The 23,371-nt window shown below is 36.7% G+C and overlaps 1 protein-coding gene across 1 annotated transcript; it reads left to right on the top strand.

Moving 5' to 3' along the window:
- The first annotated feature begins 194 nt into the window (after positions 1-194).
- On the top strand, positions 195-22,668 carry nup133 (nucleoporin 133). The gene is made up of 25 exons (XM_008418788.2): positions 195-511; positions 1,708-1,823; positions 2,330-2,433; positions 3,352-3,585; positions 3,712-3,882; positions 4,802-4,957; positions 5,946-6,016; positions 6,735-6,882; positions 8,073-8,223; positions 8,996-9,150; positions 10,077-10,168; positions 10,630-10,793; positions 11,882-11,976; positions 12,046-12,270; positions 13,241-13,363; positions 13,993-14,092; positions 14,176-14,430; positions 15,437-15,570; positions 15,904-16,062; positions 17,029-17,164; positions 18,183-18,301; positions 20,776-20,856; positions 20,939-21,003; positions 21,577-21,665; positions 22,413-22,668. Exons 1-25 carry the CDS (start codon positions 384-386, stop codon positions 22,547-22,549), a joined length of 3,408 nt encoding a protein of 1,135 aa, XP_008417010.1. The 5' UTR covers positions 195-383; the 3' UTR covers positions 22,550-22,668.
- The last annotated feature ends 703 nt before the right edge of the window (positions 22,669-23,371 follow it).

Here is a 23,371-nt window from a genome sequence, read left to right as displayed (position 1 = left end):
TTAATTACTCAGTTAATTTTTCGATTATATTTGAAACGTGTAATGACGCAAATAGCAGGAATTTAACCATACACGGATTATTTTTAATGATATTCTAATTTGTTGAGATGACTACATTCTCTGTTGCGAGAAATCAACTCTCTCCACGGCCACTAGAGGGCTCTCTGATGATGATTTGAGTTCTGTTCTGGTCACGTCGTTGCTGAGTGATGACGTTCAAACATCGCGACTGAACCGCGCGTTGTTTGGAGAGTGCTGTGTTGAGTAGCAGTTAAATTGAACATTTCCACCGTTTGATGTGGATTTATTCGGTTTGCTGTTTTGTGTATTGATAATCGGAGCTATTTATAGACTATTGAACAGTTCGGAGTCCAGGCGCAGGCATGTTTAGCCCCCGCACCGCCCCGGGCTCCGGCCGCAGGCAGCAGAGCAGAGCTACCGGGAGAAAGAGCGTCTCTGGGTCGGGTGGTGGGCTTATGTTTTCCCCGCGCAGGACGCCTATGACGGCGAGGTGAGTGGACGCACTCTGAACACAGGCTTTGTTGTAGTTTTATATTTCCACTTTAAAGTAAAAAAAACACATTTGTATGTCCTTGTTGCCAACGGAACTCTAGTAAACAAAAAGCACATGCAATCATATAGAGTTGCCTGCTTTTAAAACACTATAAAAGCCTATTTTTTGCTGGAATTTTGGCATTTATGCATAATAAAGTTTACCGTATAAAATCATTGGCTTTTGCAGACATTCTAGAATATTAATGCAGAGGACTAACAAGTAGGCCGTTCACGATAAAAAAAAATTTCTAGATGATAAATTGTTCCAGACGTTATTGCGATACATGATAATATTGTTGTTTTTTGACCATTTTCAAGTAATATAATAGTAATGATGTAATAATGCAAGAACACATTCCCAAAGGTCAATAAACGTTAAATTCAAATGAACATTTAACTCTGGAACTGGAAGGCAATTTAAATTGTCCTTAAAAAATGAGCCAGTTGAGACCAAAACACCAGACTGAAGACTTTTGTCACCCAGTTTTTGGTAGAAAGAGAGTAAAGTGAAAAACAACAAATCATTCAAATGGAAATTATTGAGTTAGTTTTGATTTATCATATTATAAATTGAGTTATTGCTTATTGCTACAGGTCTACTAATAATAAATCTCTAAAAAATGATCTGGTGGATCTTGTTTATGAAATTGGTTAACTTTGTGCAGCTACGTTGAAATGTGTTAACATCTGCTGATCGTGTTAAATTAAATACTTGTGAACTCTCACCAAAAGAACCTGTTTGGGCTACACACACAAAGTTGTTTCCCATGTTTTGGATCCCTTATCCTTGGTATAAAACCAATGTGTAGACTCTGCCTGTAGAGCTTTTCATTCGGAACTTCTTCATTATTGACTGTCTTACAAGCTCTCTGTATTGTGCACAGTATACAAATAAACCTGATTGAGTGATTTCATCTAACAGTGCTTGGAAATACATTTTTTCCACAACAAGAGCAAAGGAATATGCAAGAGATCTCAAACTTTGGCGCTGCATTTTAGTTAAAAATGGCGGTCCAGCTCAGTCAACACTTTTCCTTCTGTCCTCTGCCAATCGTTAAAATTAAAATTTTATCAGAAACTAACACTTTATGTTATTATTTTGCTGATTATGCTAAAAATCCAGTCCTGATGTGTGTGATCTCTCCTCGTCAGGTCGACGCCCACTCGAGTGCAGAACCACACCGTCACTGAGACGGTTTACTACGACGTTCAGACGTTTGGTTCATCGCTGCCTGTCAAAGTGATGGAGGCTCTCACCATGGCTGAAGGTGAGAAAAGCGTCATCTCTGATTGGAGGGAAAGAAACAGGAATGCTCTACCTATAGTTAAAGCCAGAAGTTTAAATACACCCTGTTTTTTTTCTCACCGTCTGTAATGAAATCAGACCAAACTTTTCTTTTTTTTATGTCGGATAGAATTAATAAAATTATCTGTATTTGTTAAATGTCACAATAATGCCAGAATATGTCAGATATTTCTGCATTAACATTTCTAAATGTTTATTAGAGATATTTAAGATTAATTGCTAATTACTTTAGAATGTCACTTGGCGATTTCTACTTTGAACTATTCTTAATTTTGCTCTCAGAAATGTTTTTAAGTTTTGTATTAATTCACCAAATAAATCTAAAAAACATTGTTGCATTTACATGCTGAAATAAATACGCATTTTCAGTTTGGGGTGTTAATAAACAGGGGAAATATTAAAGTTTTATTTTTCTCCATGCTTGATCTGCACCACTATTGTTTTCTAAGTTGTTTCTGGTCCTTCTAGCTGATGACTCGATCTCAGTAAAGGTGAACGAGAGTGGCTGGGCCTGGATGGTTTGTGGAGAGAGACTAATAATCTGGAAGATCTGCCAGACCGCTGTAGCTAAGGTACGATAAACCAGATCAGTAGAGCGGGGCGATAAATCAATTTTATTGATAATTTGTATTTTTGGTTCTTGGAAGATTTAATTTTTGGAAAATTTAGATTTTTTTTCCCTGTGTTACAGTTTGTATTTATTTGAACTTTGAATTCAGTGCAATAATATATCTTAAGAATGTATATCTTAAGACCTGATATCTTAAGATATATATTCTTTTGTTTATGAGAATATTAGAAGAATAAAGCAGTAATTTAATGATAACTCCTGCATGAAAAATAACAAAAAATTAAATTGATGAATGTTGAGCATCTTGTGAAGTTATACTTTATAGAAATACTTAATATTTTAACACATTAGCATCAAATTATTATTAGTGGCAGAACTTTCAAACTAGTGCAAACAACTGTAAAAAAAAGATCTACACAAACTGAGCTGCTAATGCGATAAATCTTTTCTCTCAGTAAGACAAGATTTTTTTTTTCCTTTTTTTTTTTTTTTTTTTTGTAATTTTGAGACAGTTTTTTTACTTGTAAAGTTGCATCTTTATTCTGCACATTTTTTGATTATAATCTTCTAGCCTGGCTCTACTACTCCACTGTAGTGGTTGAAATAAAGTCCTTTAAAAATATTTTCTTTTTTTTAGAAAAGTAGCTAGGAAGTTTTTTTTTAAATAAAATTGGATCTTGCATTGAAAATGTTTTTTTTGTAATTTTGTATTCAGAAGCAAAAGCTAGCAAAAAAAGATAAAAATCAGAACGTGGATGAAAGAATCTGAGCTTTTATTTTGAAGCCATTTCATCCAGCCCTAAAAATCTGCATAAAATATGATCTGTTGAAAATGAATGATTTATAAGTAGTTTCTGATGTACAATAAATTAAGACTTATTTTAGTTTGAATGCGAATGAAACGTGTGTTTTGCTGCAGCTGTCTGTTTGCAAAGAGCTGCAGCTGCCCAGCAGTGAGTTCACCTACACGGCCGACCTGGTAGCTCTGACGTCGGCCGCTCCTCTCAGGACGGCCACCGTTCAGTCCGTCTCCGTCCTCGCCGTGGCTGCAGAAGGAACGGCTCACTTCTGGCCGAGTCTGGCACACGAGGGGACCTACACAGAGTCGGACATGAACCTGGGAGATCTCTGCAACTTCGTTGTTGCACTCAGAGTTAGTAAAAATCAGAAAGAGTTTGACATTTTTTGTTTTTAGCTTGACAGAAATCTTGTTTTTAACCCTTGTGATGGTTTCTATCCTCCTGCTGCTGTTTTATATTTTTCTTCTTTTCTCTGTAAGGGTGGAAGCTTCGTTTTATCGTCTGTGAAGAATCAGCTGGTGAGAGCGAGCGCGGATTCTTCAGGGAAGCTGCAGTACCGAGCCCTGCAGCAGGGTCAGGGGGTTCTGTCCGGGATCGGGCGCCGTGTGTCCAGCCTGTTCGGCATCCTCTCCCCTCCAGCTAGCGACGAGGTGAGTTATACTCTCCTAACAGTTTACAATTCCAGCTCGATGGAGAACAAGATATTTTACACCCAATAAAAAGCATTAGATGAGCTGAATTATTTGGGTTTTAGACATTTTTGATGTCCCAGATTATTCTAAACTTTTTTATTATTGTTTTCATTTTTTTAATTTAATAATGTGTACAAACCTCGACATATAAAAGAAAGGTAGCAAGATAAATTAATAGGATGAACGACGACGTAGGCCTGTAAGTAATAAATCAATTAAATTAAAACAAACTCAATCATTTCTATTTGTATGATTTATTGTTTTTCTCTTTCTACCACAACCTGGATGATAAAAATCTTCAATCTGGTGTTTTGGTCTCAACTAGACATTTTGTTGAAGATCAGTTTTAAATAATTCATTTTATTTGTTGTTTCTGTTGTTTTATTTATTTTGGATATTTAAAATGTCTTCTAGTTTCAGTATTAAATGTTCATTAGAATTTAAAGTTTATAGATCCTCGAGGAAATCTTATTATGCCATTAACATTATATCACTTGAAAACGATCTCATAACAACAATCACAATAACAATATCACAATAACGTCTGGGAAAATGTATCGTCCAGCAAAATTTGTTATAGTGACAGGCCTACACACACATACACACACGCACGCACGCACACACAGACAGACACACACGCACGCACACAGACACACACACACACACAAAAAAAAAAAACAGATTTCAGAAAAAAGTCTGAATTGAGCATCAATACCTGCTGTGTTAACGAAGCCTAAAGTGAAATTTCAAAAAGTATAGTTTCAAAATGTTGTTGCAAATGCAAACAACCGCTCTGGGTCTGGAAAAACCTTGAAAACTCCCATAAACATGTCCAGCATCAGTAGTCGACCTGATCATCCTCTAAATGTCTCTGCAGCTCCACAGCGTCCTGTGGGTGGAGAGAACCAGCTGCTTGTACTCGCTGACCAGTTCCACTGTGAGCAAATGGGAAGTGGACGACAGCACAGAACACCAGATCTTCAGCTGGGACACCAGGAAAGCTCTGACTGAGAGCATCGTGGATTCGATCTGGGTCAGTAAGAAGGCAACATGTGTGACAGTGAGATGACTGAAAGCAGATTCAAACTACTGCTGGGGTCAGCAATCCAACTGGGACCGTAGAAACTACGGCTGTCTTTTGTATTCTTTTCTGAAAGTAAAGACAATAAATATATTTTAAAAAGTGGCTTTAATTTCAGTCAACCCTTCTGTGAGTTGTATTACAGCTCACAATTTAGAAAACCAGAAACAATCATTACATTTTGACGAGTTTCAAATATGTTGGTCAGTGTTTCATTTGTTATGGTTCAGAATAGGAACTCAGTGTTTCAGCTGTTTTTCAGTTTTCTGAAAGTTTGTTCCAGATTTGTGGTCCATAGAAGCTGAATAAAGATGCAGTTTTACCAGAAGAACGTCTTAAAATTAAGAGAAAAGCTGTTTTAAAGAAAAATTGTAGATTTTTCAAGATCTGACATGACCAGATCAGTTTTTTTGTTTTTTTTTATTTATATTTTTTCAAAATGGACTCAGTTGTTGCTCAATAATTTCAAAGTCCTGCTACCGATAATATGTGATGCAGAGGTGTCAAACGATTAAGTATTTCTTTATCTTAGTTTAACTTCAGAAGATTCATGGTTATTTTCCATGTCCAGAGTTCTTGTAATATTTCTTCTTCATTCTTCTTTTATGAATGTATTCTCATCATTTCAACAAATAAAATCCTATCCTAGCCCTAATATTCAAAGTCTAAATCAATAGAAACTGTAAAACAAGATGGCGGCTGACATCACTCTGAAATATGGAAACTCAAAGACTGAACTGGTGAAAAATAATCTAAAATTTCTAAAAATTAAATCTTCAAAAGCCAAAAATTTGATTAATAATATTGTTTTATTGCCCAGCCCTACTCAAAACTAAGGCTGTACTAAAACTGCTGAATACTTCTGTTTATATTATAGGAATCTTCATGATTAAAGCAAACATTGATTTTCCAGAAAATGTGACTGAACTTTTTCCTCCAGGGGTCAGAGAGCAACTATGAGGAGCTGAAGGAGGGAGCGAACGTCACATACCTGGATATGAAGTCGAGCCAGTGAGTGGTTTCGTCTTTCTGTCTGAAAGGGAATGAAAAACGTCGGACTGATGATGAGAAATCATTTCAGTCCAACTTTATTGTGATTTATGCTGATTAAACTGCAGCTAAAGAACAAAACCAGAGCAGTACACACTGACACAATCAGGTCGTTGTACCTTAATGCAAGAGTTTCTTGCAAACTAGATGATAAGAGAGGAAATATTAAGGGAAAGGATAAATGAGTGTTAACCTGGTTATTATAAAGACAAGAAAGCCTGTTGTGTGATTCAGAAATTCAACATTAACATGTTTCTTAGAGCATTAATGTCTATGTTATCTATTCTGTGAATACTGAATTTAATCAATTTTAAAAGCAGATTTTTTTGTAAATATAATTTCCAAGCTTCTGCAATTCAGCTCCTTCAGACTAGCCAGCAGCAATTAGCAAACACCTTTTGGAGCTGAGCATCAGCTAAGCTCACTGTACGAGCTGCTTCTCATTGAAACAGATAAAAATGTTGTTAAAGGGTTAATAGAGGAGCCATGTTGTGATGCCTTCCTGTAGTTTCTGAAAGCATATTGTGTTTTCTGTGACTTTCTTATTGTTTTGGCCGACTGTTGATGCTCTTAAGCACTAGACCCCCCGTTGCACCTTGTAAATCAATTAACTGATAATTTGATCTCCATGCCCACCGTATGATGTCTAAATCCCAGACTCTGTTGTGCGTGCCTCCAGACTCGGCCTGGTGGTTTTGGCTGCAGCCTGGCATCCATCAGATTCGCCCTGCCTGGCTTATTTCTGCCTGGTCACCCTGCAGGAGACCGGAGACACAATCTCTGACCACTTCACCGTGGAAGTGACCAAGTACAGCTGTCCATTCCAGGTCAGTGCCCATCCTGCTCCGGCACGCTTCAAAAACTTAGTTTTTACATTCTGGAAAATCAGTATAAAATGATAATCTTCCACTCTGATGTCAATATTCTGAGACTTTTATAGTAATAAAACAGAAAAGCCAGAAAATAGATGGTAAACATTACAAGCAGATACAAATGTATCATAGAATATCTAAAAATACACATTTATCAACCTTATTCACTTTTAAAGCACCAAATTTCATTCTTGTGCAAATATCTTATTACATTTAATGAATAATACAAATAACACAAGACAAAACTAACTTACAAGTATCTTTTCATCAAGACATGAGCTTGTTTTAAGTAAAATAAATCCTTAATATTTGTGATAAAGTACTAGTTCAACTTTCAAATAAATTTACTTATAACAATACAATTTCCCCATGTTATAAGTGAAATAATCTATCAATACAACAGATAATTTTTCATCAATATTAAATAATTATTTACTTAAAACAAGCTTCTATATCTTGCTGATAAGTTTTATTATACGTATTTGAATGTGTATTTGACACTTTGTTAAAATAGTATTTATGTATTCTAAACGGTACATGTTATTTTACTTTACCCATTTATGTATAAATTTATCTAACTTTTGCTTTTTACTTTATTTATTCTACTTTGTAGATTGCAAGACCTTGACACCAATATTGTCAATGTCTGGTTATTTTTTATTTTTATTGTGGCATTGTGATATTTGTCACTGTGTTAAAAGACCCTCTACGTAATGTTATTTGAAATAAAGACAGTTGGTGGAATCAGCTAACTCACTCTTTGGTTACCTAGCAACGAGTAACTTGCTCACTCTTTGGTTACCTAGCAACGAGTAACTGGAGCAGCAGAAGTTTCAGGTTTGGCCACTGTGACTCATAACTGCCTAAAAAAATAAAAAATAAAAAATGGTGTGGAGTGAAAACTGTGGATAAAACAGGAAAGATTACACCACCAGTTTAGCAATTTTCAGGTATTTAAAACAAAATGCTTATTAGTAATTATCTAAAGACTTATATGAAATGCTTGTATTGTGATTCGTTTCTCAGCCTTATTGCCCAGCCTGGGTTTTATATGCTCTTTATAACAGGGTAAAACACATTTTGAAATAATAGTTTACGTTTAAAGGCTTTCCGTTTATTCTTGACTCCATTCTTGGTTCCATCAGAGCGAGGACGAGCTGCAGGCCACACGCTTTGTGCTGCCCGATCCACCTGGTACCACCGCCATCCTGTACAACAAGGAGATGGTGTCGGCCTGCTCAACGGGCACCAGCAGGGCGGCGCTACCAGATGAGAAAATTAGCTTCAGTTCACCAGGTGACTCATTTCTTTACCCTCTTATATAAACTTATTTTTTTTTAAAATCATCAAACTGAAAAATTTTACATTCTAGAAGGAAAAAATATTGATGATATTTTTGCTTTGTTTTGGGTTTTATGACATTATTACAAGAGAGACTAATGAGAGCTTATTGAAATATAAAATTATCTACTCTTGTCTATTCTGCAGATTATTATATAAAATATTTATTTTTAACATTTCTTTGTATTTATCAGTCCCATTAGCATACAGACAGAAGTACAGATGTAAATGTTCAGATAAAGCGAAATTGTTAAAAACATACTTGTTTTGATCAGGATTTGACTTTGTGTTGTTTCTCACCTCCAACAAGGTAACATAAAATAGACTTACAGGGGAACTGTTATGGAAAATTCACATTTAGCATGTTTTTGTTTTTCTATTTGGGTTTTTGTTGCTTCTAAAAAGTGCTTTAAAAAACGCACCCAGACATTTTCTAGAAATATGTTAACGTTTTTCGTGGAAAATGAGCCATTTGAAAAAACTCATTATTAAGTCACATTCAACATGCACTGCACCGTTACCTAGCAACCTCAGCCAAGCCAAGCCCGTTGCCCAGCAACCTAAGCTGAGCTCCAGCTCATTTTGGTCCAGCTCATTTGGTCAGCTGGTTTTAGCGCTGTCTGAGCTGTACAATGGCTACTGGAAAAGACACGTGATATGACTAGTGTAGGGAAAGGCTTCACTGTGGGTTTTAAGTGTAAGCAATCAAATGTGTGTGTCTGTTCAGGTGATGGCATACGTGGAGGAGGCTGCTGCTCCAACCTGCCGGTGTTTTTCTCCCAGAACAGTGGACTGGTAGCTGTGGTGGCCAGAGAGAGCGCCTCCATCCTGCCAGAGACCATGGAGGACTCGCTGTGCTCCTCGCTGGCTGCAGCGCCCGAGGTAAAATGACCAAAACCCAGTCAGATGATCGATACCTCTAAAGGTTTACACCAAGGAAGGACGCGTCTAATTCACTGCAGCATGCTACTGAAATACAACTTTATTCTTCTGGATGTTTTGTACTTGGTTTAAAGCTGGAGTGTGTAACTATGTAACTTTTATAAAAAATACTTTTTTACTAGTTTAAAACTACCACCATGACATGATAGCATAACATAACTACCACAACAACAAAATTTGCTGGACGATAAACGATAATATTGTTGTTTTGAGACCATATTCAAGTAATATGATTGATTGATTGATTGATTGATTGATATATATAATGGTAATAATGGAAGGACACATTGTCAAAGATCAATAAACTTTAAATTCTAATAAACATTTAACAGTGGGACTGGAAGACATTTTAAATATCCAAAATAAACAAAACGACAGAAACAACAAATAACATGACTTGAGTAGTATCTGTAAACAAAATTGTCCTTCAAAATAAGCAGCTAGTTGAGATCAAAGCACCAGACTGAATACTTTTATTATATAGTTTTTGGTAGAAAACTACATAATTATTTCCGAGTTGGTTTTAATTTAATCGTTTGATTAATTGATTTCTTTCTTATTATGGCAAGACTGAACATGAAATAAATAATCTGTGAAAATATTTATCTCCTCCACCTCTTCCCTGTCTTAGTTTAGGTCAGCTGGAATTACCAAAATTATTTCTACTTGCTAAAATTCACAATAATGAAAGAAATAATAATTACGATTTATTTATGCACAAATTTCTTCTGATTCTGTGAGCCTCCAAACAAACCCTCTAACTTACCGTTTGAGATGTGAAGCACTGATTAGAAGCAGGGAAACCTGTAGTCAAGAATTTGTATTGAATCATTTCATCACTTTCTTGATATTTTTTGTTTTTCCAGATTTCTGCCATGGAAACACCAACCAGATCAGAGCCCATTGCTCAGGAGGACAAAACCAAACTGCTGAAGGCGGCTTTCCTCCAGTTCTGCCGGTATGTCGCTACAAAACAACCATTTCTTACCTTTTCATGCATCTTGTATAGGCTGACAAAATGAAACTTCACTTGTGACAAATTAGTTCTCGCAATATTGTGACATTTAGCAAATAAGAAATAATTTTGAGCATTTTAACAGTGAGGAAAAAGGTGAACTTTTCTTTATTTTGTGCATGTCAACTTCTGGTTGTAACAGTTGAATAACTGGAAATTTTTTATCCAATTAATTGAATTTTGAAAAATGATACATTCTGAATATTTTTCATTTAAACATGGAAGTTTATTTTATACAAATATTTTAAATTGACGCAGCCCTAGTTGGTATTCTCCAGCTAATTTCTTTAGTTTTTGGTTTTCACTGCAGTAATCAACATCAACATGGTCCTGCTTTAAAATAAAAAAAAACTATAGTTATAATAGAACAATAGTTTGATTCCTGTGTTTTTGTTGTTGCTCAGTAACGACCTGGTTGGCGCTCAGACGGTCACAGACGACCTGTTTCCTGCCGACGCTGATGGAGAGGAAGGAGCTGAGCTGGACGGCGTTGTGGTTCAGATCAACCTGGAACTGGTGGACGATTACCCGGCGTCAGACCCTCGCTGGGCCGAGTCTGTCCTCGGCGGTGAGGCGTGCTTTACATCTTAAAAACTTCATATGGTCCCAATTATTAAACAAGCGCTACACATTACATTTAGTGAAACATCATCAAAAAAATTCATTCATAAACTACATCAAATATGTTGATCAGTGTTGCATGTACTGCTAATCAAAGGCAGCTCTAATCAGCTGGGTTTTTAGCCTTGATTTAAAGATACTCAGTGTTTCAGCAGTTTTGCAGTTTTCTGGAAGTTTGTTCCAGATTAGAGGAGGATAAAAAATGAGTTGTGCTTCTCCATGTGTGGTTCTGATTCTGGGGAATCAAAACTTTTGTCGATATTTTGTTAATGTCAGAAACATACAATTTCTAAATTGCAGTGTTTCCATCAAATAAGAAACACAATAAAAATCACACGTGAATTAGTTTGTTTGTGCAATAAATCATTAAGAAACATCCAGTGCCATCATCCTCCAACTACTTCCTGTCGTCTTTTTTGTCATTTCCTCCAGTAGTAACTTTCAGCTGATTATCACGACTCGTGTGATACAAAAAATTGTTTCTATTGCAGTTTTGTGAAATACAGTAATTTCAATACAGCCACAAAAAAAAAAAAAACACTAAAACTTTTTATCCAAAGTTTTTCTCAAAATTGCTGCATTTCCATGAAGTCGATTATATGGTCAATGGAAACATAGATGGAGTAGACCAGAACCAGAAGACCCGAATAGTCAGGAAGGTTTTTAATGCATTTATAAACTAATAAAAGCTTTTTGTTTTAGCAGCAGCGTTCTGGATCAGCTGCAACTGTTTGTTAGATATTTTTTTATGCAGTCCTGTAAAGACGCTGTTGCAGAAATAAGTCTGACTAAAGATAAACACATGGATGAGTTTCTCTAGATTTTGTTGGGACATTAGTCCTCTAATCGTAGAGAGTCTTCAAGTGATAGAAGGCCGACTTTGTAACTGTCTTTATGTGACTCTGTAAGTTCAGGTCCTTCACCCAGATTTCAGGCCTGATCTTTGGTTTCCAGCTCTAATAACTGAAGCTGAAGATGGATCTTCTTTAGGTACAAAGATAATAACCTGAATTTAATTTTTTCTTTGGTTTTCAGAGAGTGCCAGTTTTCCTCTCACGTCCCTCATCATCCTCCACCAGCTGGAGGACAAGATGAAGGCTCACTGTTGCTTCATGGACTTCCTGCTCCAGGTATCCTCACTTCGTTCCTCCTTTTCCTTGTTGGGTTTCTTCACGTCTCACCTTTGACCTCTGGATCAGGTGGGGCTGCTGGACCGACTCAGCCAGGTGACGGTGAGGTCGTCTCCCATGGCAACCCGCCTGCTGTTGTGCGAGCACGCTGAGAAGCTGCAGGCGGCCATGGTGCTGAAGAACCACCACAACAAACACGCCGAGCTGGTGAACCGGGCCATCAACGTCGCTCTGCAGCGGAGCAGCACCGCCGTGCCGCCCAGCCTCACGGCGGCCGACGTCTTCTTCAGGGAGGTGTGTGTCTGAGGAGCTGCTGTTTGGCAGCCGGATGACTTTTTAACGATGTAGCACAGGGGTGCCCAAAGTGAGGCCCGGGGGCCATTTGTGGTCCTTGGACTGATTTTGTGTGGCCCCCCGACTGCAATTCAAAAATGATTCAAATTTGTCCCATAGATGCAGATGGAGAGTTTTAATTTGTAACCAGCGAAAAAATTACCAACATCATTTTCTTTTTACACAACATGTAACTTGTAAAGTACAACACAAAGTATTTGTGTTTTTATAGCCAAGTTTCAACAAAAAGTGAAACCAACAGACTTTTACTGTAAAATCAACTTTGCTGCACCCAGAATTATCTTTTATTCTTTCCTAAATTTGGCTAAATAGACCAAGCGTTTTGAAACAAAGTGACCCAAATCCTATTATTACTGAAAAATAGAGGTGTGCCGATCGATTGGCCACCGATCATAATCGACCGATTTCCGTGAAAAAGTGTATGATCGGTGATCGCCGATCACGGTCTCCGAACCGGTAGTGTTTATGATTAAAAAAAATAAAATAAATTATGTGATCGGTATCGGTGATTGGCCCTCAGGGGTGATCGGTATCGGCAGGAAAAAACCTGATCGGCACTGAACATTTATTCAGTCAAGCCCAAAAGAAACTGAAAACTAAAAGTATTTCTGTTAGTACAGCAAACATGGAAAATCTGCTACAGCGCATTAGCACTTTTGTTGAAGAAAATAAAAAAATCTGCCAAGACACTCAGAACCTTTGAGAGTAATCTCAGAAAGGAAATTTGGTAGAAAAAAATCTCATTTTCATATCAATATCAGAAATTTCTCTAAAAAATTTCCAAGTTTTCCAGAAAATTTCTGATTTTAGTCACTAAATTTCTGAGTTTTGGGGGAAAATTTGCTCCTTTTTTCCATCTGATACACAGTTGTAAATGTTTGGACAGCCCTGATGTAGCGATTTTCCGCAGGTGTCTCAGATCTCGTTGTTGTTCGACTGTCTGGTGGAGGAGGAGGAGCGGATCCTGAAGGAGAACCCGGTCGACTCAGAGCAGTGGGCTGACGTTGTGCTCACAGTTAACAACATACTCAAGGTAAACGCGTCACCAGTTCACAGCTGGGCCTGTCGCAATGAGCAATAAATCCATAATTTAAATCAGTAATTTCTCTTTTCTCTCTTTCTGGATGATTAAACTTCAGTCTGGTGCTTTGGTCTCAAAATATTCCTTTTTGTTTTTTGAAGATCCATTTTGTTTGCAGATCTCGTTTTATTTGTTGTTTCTCTTGTTTTGTTTATTTTTGAATATTTAAAATGCCTTGAAGTTCTAGTGTTAAATATTCATTAGAATTTAGGGGTGAAATTTTGACCTTTTAGCTCGAACGCCATTACCTTAGGTCAAAGGTTAAAGCCCGCTATGAGTTCCCATGCGCCGTTTAGCCTTTACTGCCAAACGCCGCCTCCTCCATAACTTTTGAAATGCTTTTTAAAAGTAAAGCAAATATATGAAAAGTGAACAAATTGAACAAATTCTAGACTAAGTGGGGAATATTTATGGAGTTTTTTTTCCATAGCAAAACTCCGTTAATGGAGTTATTTTGTGTTCTTTGATCCTGAAAATATTCAGCTTGTAGCTAATATTTATGCCCAACGTCATTGCACCATGTTGGCATTTTTGTTCTTTATGCAAAAATATAAATCAGAAAAGTTGTGGTCTGTGTGCAGGACATGCTTCAGGCTGCAGGTCAGTACAGAGAGACGAAAGCCTCCATGTACAGAGCTTCAGAAAATGCAGCTGCAGAGCCGGAATATATTCCATGGACGGGTAATATACCAGAGCGACATATTGATTTAACGTTAAGCAATAATTAAATATTGAACAGTTTCCCCCCACCCTGTTTCCTCCAGCTTCAGGCGGTGTAGGAGGCGTTCGCACCGTGCTTTCTCACCAGCACGAAATCATCCTGCACTCCGTCTACCCTCACTCCGACTCAGAGTTGCGCAGCGCCCTCTGTGAGCAGCTGGTGGCGCTGTTGGACATCTACCTGGGTGGCTATGTGGCCCAGCTCTCCTCCCTGCAGAAGCTGGGGGCCCAACAAGAGCGCTACGACGGCCTGGAGATGGAGTACAGCCAGCTGCGCTCGGAGCTGCTCAGCCCTCTGTGTGAGTGGAAGATGCTAAGCTTTGATAATCTCTTACATCAGAGGCGCCCAAACTTTGTGCCTTCTAGTCGTTGAGTTGAATCAGGGCCGGACAGTAAATCAATAACGATATCTATCGCGATAGACGTGATCAGACAGAATATTAATTATTCAGCTAAACAAATGTTGGTGGAATCAGCCAACTCGCTCATTCTTTGGTTGCCTAGCAACTCACTCATTCTGTGGTTTCTTAGCAACAACCTGCTGAGTAACTGCCACAGCAGCATTTTAAGGTTCCGCCACTTTTAACTGCCTAAAAATCTTTTTTTTTTTAAAAACAACATTGACGGAAAACTGTTGGTCAAGCAGGAAATGTCCCATCACCTGTTTGGCAGAGTTTCAGATATTTAAAACGATAAAAACACGTAGCAGTCATTATTAACATCAACTGATATGAAACGTTTATATTGTGATACATTTTTCAGCCTCAAGTTGAAAATACTGTAAAATGCATTACTTTACATATTCAGTTTTTGAGTTTAATTGTTTTCTAATTTGATTGGAGAAGTAAGATTTGTTTTAAGAAAACTAGGGCAATGTTTGTCAAAATTAAGATTGATGAAAAAACTTTTCTACTAAATAAGAATGTATTTTTTGTAGGCCTACTTAGTATTTGAAAAAAAAAAAAAAAAAGTTTCCATAAAACATAAAAATGTTTTGTTTTCCCAGAATCCTTCAGAAGGCCACTAATGGCCCCCGGGCCACACTTTGGATACCTTACTTGGGTTTTATGTAGGAAAAGATTAAAGGCTAAAGAGACCATGAAATAATTAGACATTTAGCTATCTGCATTGATTATTATAAACTTTTATTTTAATCATTTAAGTAAATATTTAGTACATTACTTCTCTATTAAACAAATGATTTAAGCATTTAATAAAACATTTATTTTATGGTATTTCTAATGCTTTGAGTATGTATTTAATTTTGTCCCTTTTGGGCCTCCATATGGGTGATGTGTGTTGCAGTGGAGCTTGGTCAGTACCAGTGGGTCGCAGCGCTGGCAGAGAAGTACTGTGACTTCGACATCCTCGTCCAGATGTGTGAGCAAACTGACAACCAGAACCGCCTGCAGCATTACATGGCCAAGTTCGCTGACCAGGTACAGAACCGGTACAGAACCAGCAGACACCAAACAAGAGAGTCCTTTATTATTTACTATGGAAAGGTCTGTAGTTGTGTTGAACAATAAAACACTCAGAAGTGTCTTAATCCGTACATCACTGCCCACTTAATATCTTCTTAAATAAGCTTTCTAAGAGAATATATATAAAGATTTTTCTCTCTCTCTCTTTTGGAAATGAAAATGAACTCTGTGTGAAGAACGGCTAATCCTCATTTCTGAAACAAACAACATCTAAACACAAACATACATTAAAAACCAAATCCTGCTCAGGTGAACAAACTCTTCCTTTGTTTCGTCCTGTTTTTCTAGAACTTCTCTGACTTCCTGTTTCGTTGGTACATGGAGAAAGGGAAGCGGGGGAAGCTGCTGGCCCAACCCGCCGCGCAGCACCAGCAGCTGGCCAGCTTCCTGCAGTCTCACCAACACCTGAGCTGGCTGCACCACATCTGCATCAACGACTTCCAGAACGTACGCACACCAACACAAACCTGTTTAATCAACCAACTCTGTTTGATTTTAGCTAAGAACGGCGTTAATCTGGCTTTAAACACATGTATAAACTTTGGTTTTCCAGTTTAAAAGAAGAAAAGATTTTTTTTGCTAAATTTCAAGTCAAGTGAAAACGAGTTTGTAAATGAGTTTATTGTTTGGAAAAATGTGCTTATGTTCCTTCAACTAATAACCACATGAAGTTTTTGAAACTGTTTTCAGTGTTAGGATTCCAACATATTGGTAATTAGTCGGTTCCTTGTTAAACAACAAGTTGTGTGAAAAGTACTGAAACATTATCAAGTTGATCAGGTGCATTCAAATACACTGCTCAAAAAAATATAGGGAACACTTTAACATTTAAGTGAACACTGAAGTGTTCCCTTTATTTTTTTGAGCAGTATATTTTGGGAAGGTCACATTAAGTTCAGCTGTAGAAAAACCAAATATTCCAGACTTTATCATCCAATCTGATTTATAACGCACATTTAAAAAAATAAAATGTTTACCTAAAGTGCAGTGCAGTGGGACAGAAATCAAGACGCTAAATAACAATAAAATAAAAATATTAAAAGCAAGTAAGACATACAAATGTCTTTTTTGTAAACTTATGGTTATACTTATGAAATTTATTAAAGTTAACAGCTATAAACTTCAATGTGTTTTATGTTAGTATCAATATTTCACTTCCTAATACTTTTCAGACATATTGTTTATAAAAGCCCATCTAGAGATAAGTGTTTATTCTATAAGCACCTAAAAAGACAACAGATATTCTAAAACGGAAAACGGCAAATCAATGCACATTGTGTAAAAAGCCACTGCAAAGAAATTTATTTTTAAGAGAAACCTGAAACATCAATATGATTTGCTTCCCTAATTTTAATATTTTTGTGAGTAGCATATAAGTCACGTTATCCGTTGTTGTAACTTGGCTCCCTGCAGGCCCACAGGACTCTCTACAGTCAAGCCAACAAAGAAACACGATACTTTGTGAAGAAGAAGACTCTGCTGGCTCTCAGTAAGCTGACGGCGCTGGCCTCAGATCTGCCACAGGATGAGATCAGCAAACAAGTCGATGGTAAAAAAATAAATAAATCCACCCTCATCAGACGGTTTTAGACTCTCAGTTTGTTTAGTTTTGACATCTCCGCTGTTCCGTGTCGTAATAAAATGCAGGGGATATTAATGTGATGTTACTTTATGGTAACTTCTAAACTAATGTGAGCATAAACATTACAGATTAGATGGATATTTAGCTGCAGGTTTTCAGATTCTTTGTTTCTGTTTCTGTTTCTGGTAACAAAATAGAGATTCGGTGTTGAATTGCTCATCTAAAAAACCTTTTTGACTCTGTAAAGCATATTTACACAGTTATAAATATGAATTTTATGTTTAAAACTTATGTTTCTTTACCAGGGGCTGCACTTGGGCTGCAACTAATGATTATTTTTGTAATGAATAATTTTATTGTTTTTTCTGACGATTAATCGGAAAAGAAAAATTTAAGATTTTTCATTTAACCACTTGAGCTGCTTATACATACTATTAAAAGTACATTTAAAAGATACATATGAACAAATAATTCATTTTTAAAATAAGAAAATAAACATTTTATTGTCTAAAATGCAATAACAGCATTTCTTTAGTGTATACTTGATCGTTTGTTGCAAAAGATGCTTCGGCAGCTAAAAACACTTCCAACATCAGCTTATGGAAAGTTCTGCTCTTTCCTCTTATCAATACAGTATGTGGCTAATCTTTTGTTTTCTTAGCTGATTAGTAATTGGTTAGCAAAATGTGCTTAGAACTTTTTATTTTCAGAATTGGAATCAGACCTGAAATGCAAAATGCATATATTTTCTGTGCAGTTTTGACTTAATTACTGCTCTGAATATGTTGTTTTTTCAGCCAATTACCTTTTTTGAGTCCGTATTCTCCAGTTAAAATTAACCAATTATGAAATAAGTTGATGAATATATCAATAATTAACAATAAACTGTTTCAGTCCTACCTTTGCGGTTTATTTTTCTGCCTTTCTAGAGAGACGAGCTGTACTAATAAAACATTGCAATGCGTCATGTCTCTGCCTGACTCAGATATTGTGGAGCAGGAGCGCTTCCTGCTGCATCAGGAGACCCTGCCCAAGCGCCTCCTGGAGGAGAAAGAGCAGAACCCTGACACCATGCCTCTGCTCAGCGCTCACAACCTCATACAGGTGAAAATACAACACTGATCACACAGCTGTCATCCAGGATCAGGTTCCGACCAGCTTTAAGCTTTAAACAGAATAATCTGACCAGCTTCTGCCTCACTTTTTTTTTTTAACAATTTGTTTCACATAATAAATGTATGCTTAATTTTGCTTCCACTTTTTTGTTATTCACAAACAATTAATTGATTTACGATTAATGGTTTATTAGATTCAAATTAGTTCCAATCGATTGGCCATTTATGTCCTCTTATCCTTATTTCAGTGTTGTAATTTGACCACCATCCAGCAGGGGGCGCCGCTGGTCATCCCTAAACGGAGCCGTTGGTACAGGAATCAAAATGGCCGCGGGGGCACATTATAATCTCTTTCTATAGCAGGGGTGTCAAACTCAATTTCACCGAGGGCCACTTCAGCATATTGGCCTCCCTTAACGGGCCACATTGACGGTACAAATCAGGAGTGCCCAGGTCCAGTTCTCCAGACTGCAACCTTTACATGCATCCCTGCTAAAACACCCCAGACAAAAGGTTGACTTCCCTCATCAGCAGCAACTCAGTTCTGTAGAGGCTTATAATGAGTCAATGATCCAGGTGTGTCAGAGAAAGAACGCATCTAAAGTTGCAGATGGTAGCTCTGGAAAACTAGACTTGGGCAGCCCTAGCATAAATGTATGAAAATACAATGTTAAAAATAGATTAAACACCTCATATTGTTAAATAACGCTTTGGAGCTTCTGGTTAGGAAGCGCATTCAAAACCTTTGGTTGAAATGGTGCGTTAAATTCAAGTCTCCATTACAGACTAGATAAAACTAAAGAGAATGCAACGTTGTGTTAATCCGTTTGAGGAGCCGGTAATTTATCTTGAGGAAATAAATGATGACGCAGAAGTTAGTTAGACGTAACATGCGCAGTCCGCTGCTCAACCACTGCGGACGCGGCTGCGAAGAATTAAAAACCGCTGGAAGTAACTCATCCAGAAGATTTAACAAATGGAGCCTTCTTGGTGCACATTACCCAGGAGAGCGGAGTTCTGGAGGAGCTGCAGACGGAACATCTGTCCGTTTCGGAGAAGCAAAAACACGCAAAACAACAACAAAAATTCCTGGTCAAAGCGCAAACCGGACCGCGCACAGGGCAAAACACTCAGAGTTCAGTTGATCTGTTTGGACCAGACAGATCCAACTGATTTTTCTGCAGAGGAGGAAATGCGTTCAGACCCCCGCGGGTGAAGTGATGCTAAGTGAAGTAGCTTAATTTATTTTATTAAAAGTTATTCAGGCCTCAGTCAGAAGTTTTTGTCACTACGGAGAGAAATGTGGGATCTGGATTCACGGTGAATATCAACTAAACCGCATAAAATGCGACTTAATAGCCGATGTTAATATGGTTGTAATTTCACGGATAAAAATAGTACATGAACGATTTTTTTTATGTTGTCGGTCAAGATAACGGATAACAAAAAAAAGTTCTAGCTGCCGCCCTGACACCAACTCACACACATCTTCATTCACAGTCTTGTAAATCGATGTTTCTTTTCTTGGACATTTTGATGTTAGCTTGTCGATGTCTCAGTTTTATTCGCTGGGAAAATCAATAAGCAGCTTGAGGTGACTTTGCTGCTCTCTAGTGGCGAGAAGCCGTAATGTTGGCTGGTAACAATCGGAATGCATTATGGGAGATGTAGTTTGTAGTCAATTCGTGCTGAAAACCTATTTTAAGTCAATCATGATCCTATAAAACGCTGGGGGGCCACATAAAATGACATGGCGGGCCACATGTGGCCCGCGGGCCTTGAGTTTGACACATGTGTTCTATAGGAAATGAAAAAAGTTTCACATTTATTTTCTTTTCAGGAACCTTGAGATTCCTGTTTTGCTATATTTTATGAATATATCTAAGTTTAATAATGTGAGAAAACCTCAGTTGTATGCTTATTCAGTATTTAATACATTGGACACAAAATAAAAAAAATGTTATTTGGTATTTTATGACAAAATTATCCCTTGATGTATGGAAAGGCAGTCGGCCCCTTAGATACAAGAGAAAACGTATATTTTTCAGAAAATGGGTGCTTATCGACTGTCAATGGATAAGATCGTTAACTTTAGATCAACTATCAAGCATCCCTACTCAACACTTTGTGTTGGTGTTACATAAATGTAAAAAAAAATACACATCATTTTGTTTATTTTTATTGCGAGAAAACGTTCAAGAGGCTTAAATTACTGTAACAGAGTGAAACAAACAAAAGATCGCAAATCAGAATGAAGCTCATATAACAGACTGGATCCAAAAATTGGATAATTTTTGGATCCAACATCTGTGGATGTTGAGACAGATGCACTTTATAGCTATATTTAGTTGGCTCACAGACCTGCAGGATTCTGGTGTTATAGTTCTGCTAAATGTAATCCAGTTGGGGAAACACCAGATTATGAGAGATAATTTTCACAGATTAGCATTTCCTTCCCTCCAGCTGTACATCTGCGATGACAACAGGCAAGCCAACGAGTACGACTTCAAAAAAGCTCTGGACCTGCTGGAGTACATCGATGAGGTAACGTCCTGTTTCTGCTGGACCTCTGGGTGCCATTTTGAATCAGCATTCATGTAAATGATGTTCTGTGATTTTGTTTCAGGAGGATTCTGTGGACATCGATTCTCTGAAATGTGAAATCTTAAGCAAAGCACTCAGGAGAGACGAGTAAGATCTTTATTTAGTTTAAATTATTGAGAGGTTAAATCGGAGGTTGTGATTGATGTTTGCTTTACTGTGACGCCCACAAAATGTAGAGCAAGATTTTTGCCCCTTTTTTAAACTTTTGTCCATTTGTTATGAGTAATCAGAGCAACAGCCAGCAGCATCTGATTAACCTCGCAAAAGAGGATGCTTCATGAATGCAGAGCAGAGAGAAAAATACCAATTACTCTATCAGTTATTCAGTTAATCAATTACACTGATAAAAATTGCCATATTGTGGATATTTATTTTAAAATGTAACCCTTTTTTAATAATAGAAATGCATTAAAAGATGCAAAAAAAAAAACAAATATTTTTAATAAGAAAAACATTTAATTGTCTGAATTGCAATAACATAAGATATATTACAGCACAGATTATTTTTAGATTAACGTATCAATAAATAAACAGAATGAACAGGAACTCTTGCATTATGGTGACAACTGCCTTCTACTGCCCTCTAGTGGTCGTAGAATTCTGTGTTGTTATTCTGTAAAATATTTCACAAAATGTGACTTTACTGCTGGTTTCTTTCAGCTGGTCGTCTGCTGATGGGAGCGATGATCCTCTGGAAGCAGCTAAAGACAGCATCTTTGTGAAAATCCTCCTTAAACTAATTCAAGAAGGTGAAACACATCAAGTTAGATTATTATTATAGAAAAATGGCAGAATCCTTACTTTGGATGTTGGGAACAAATTTAAACTCCTCATTGTTTTCTTTCTTTTCTCTCTTTCTCACTTTATTTCTCTCTCTCTCTCCTTTCTTTCCCTCTTCTTTTTTCTCTTGTCTCTTTTCCTGTTTTCTTTCCCTTTTCTCTGTTTCTATCTCTCTCTCTTTTTTCTTTCTTTCAATTAAAAGTTCAACAGAACAAATACATGGGAAAGAAGCACAAATAAACATGCAGTATTTTTACACAAAATGATTTGTAAAATAAACCAAAAGGTGTTTAAAAATGTATTAATTCTCCAGCCCATAAGTTTACATACAAACTCTTACTCAAAATGGTAATTCACTACAGTAAATGCATCTATTTCCATGTCAGAGCTTAATGTACATACACACAGATTAGTATATATTACATCTTTAAATAATTTTTAACTGTTAATTATTTACTCCTTAATGTTATTGAATTGTGCAATATTTTTACTTTGCCAAGTAGCTAAGTAAAATCTTAAAGTTTTGTGTTAAACTTTCTGATTTAATCATATTAAACTTACAGATCAGCAGCATTGGGTTGAATGTGTAGTTTTGATGCAAATATTCATAGATTAGAACAATCGAATGAACATATAAATTTGGTGTGAATCTGATCTTTTCCTTTTGAACCGATTTCTTATAGATAAACCTTTAACTAAAACTCCTTTCCTTCCAGGTGTTCCTCTGCAGACTTACCTGCCTGATGTGAAAGAGCTGCTGGAACAGGACGAGTTGAGTGCTTTGAAATCAAAGCCTTACTTTGAATTTGTCCTTCGAGCCAACTATGAACATTACTTTCAGGCTCAGATGTAATGACTGCTTTTTATTGCAGTTAAGCTTTCTGCACTTCTGTTTGGCTTTACACTCTAATAATGTTCAAGATTTGTATGAGTTTTGCTGTTTTTCTAAATAAATATGTTGGTAATTCTTGATTCTTTACTTTTTTTAATTTATTTTTTGTAAAAACACAACTTTTTATTTATTTATTAAACCATTATTTACAGAGAAGAGCATTGAAACTTTGACTTTTCTAAACCTTACTGATGTTTTTCTTGCAAAATAAAAATTAACTAGTAATATAATTGAGTAAACATGTTTACTCAGTTTAACACAAGTTAAGTATAATATGTACAAAATGAGGTATGAAATGGGCTCTAAATGAACTGACATGATCTACTTTCATTGCTTCAAAAACAGTTTCCTTCTGGCTTCCAACTGAAAAATTTTTTAAAACTGGGCTAGCGGAGGCACAGCAGCTAAAGTAAAGTCTGATTTTAGGTGTCTGATTCTACAAAAAGTCCTCATTTAAGCATCTTCACACAATAAACTGCCACTTAAGACAAACTTTAAGCAGCTTGTATATAGTTTAAACTTCAAAGGTGAGACAACCCAGCCCTGAGGTTTTCCAGTTCTGATTGTTTTGCGCTCATTGCTGTTAAATAGTAAATGGACTGACTTTATTTTGTGCTATATCAGTATTTCTAAACTTTTCTGACTAGTCTGGGAATAAAGTGTTCTTTTAAGGAACGTATGGAACAAACAAATTTATTGTTGCATAGAGTTTTTTTAGGGCTTTATGTAAAAAAAAAAAAAAAAAAGTTCAATTCTAAATAATTTTATGGGGAATATACTTTA

The sequence above is a fragment of the Poecilia reticulata genome, chromosome 1 (assembly GCF_904066995.2).
Source record: "Poecilia reticulata chromosome 1, P_reticulata-male-v2, whole genome shotgun sequence".
NCBI classification, from domain to species: domain Eukaryota; kingdom Metazoa; phylum Chordata; class Actinopteri; order Cyprinodontiformes; family Poeciliidae; genus Poecilia; species Poecilia reticulata.
This window is presented reverse-complemented; position numbering and strand designations above follow the sequence as displayed.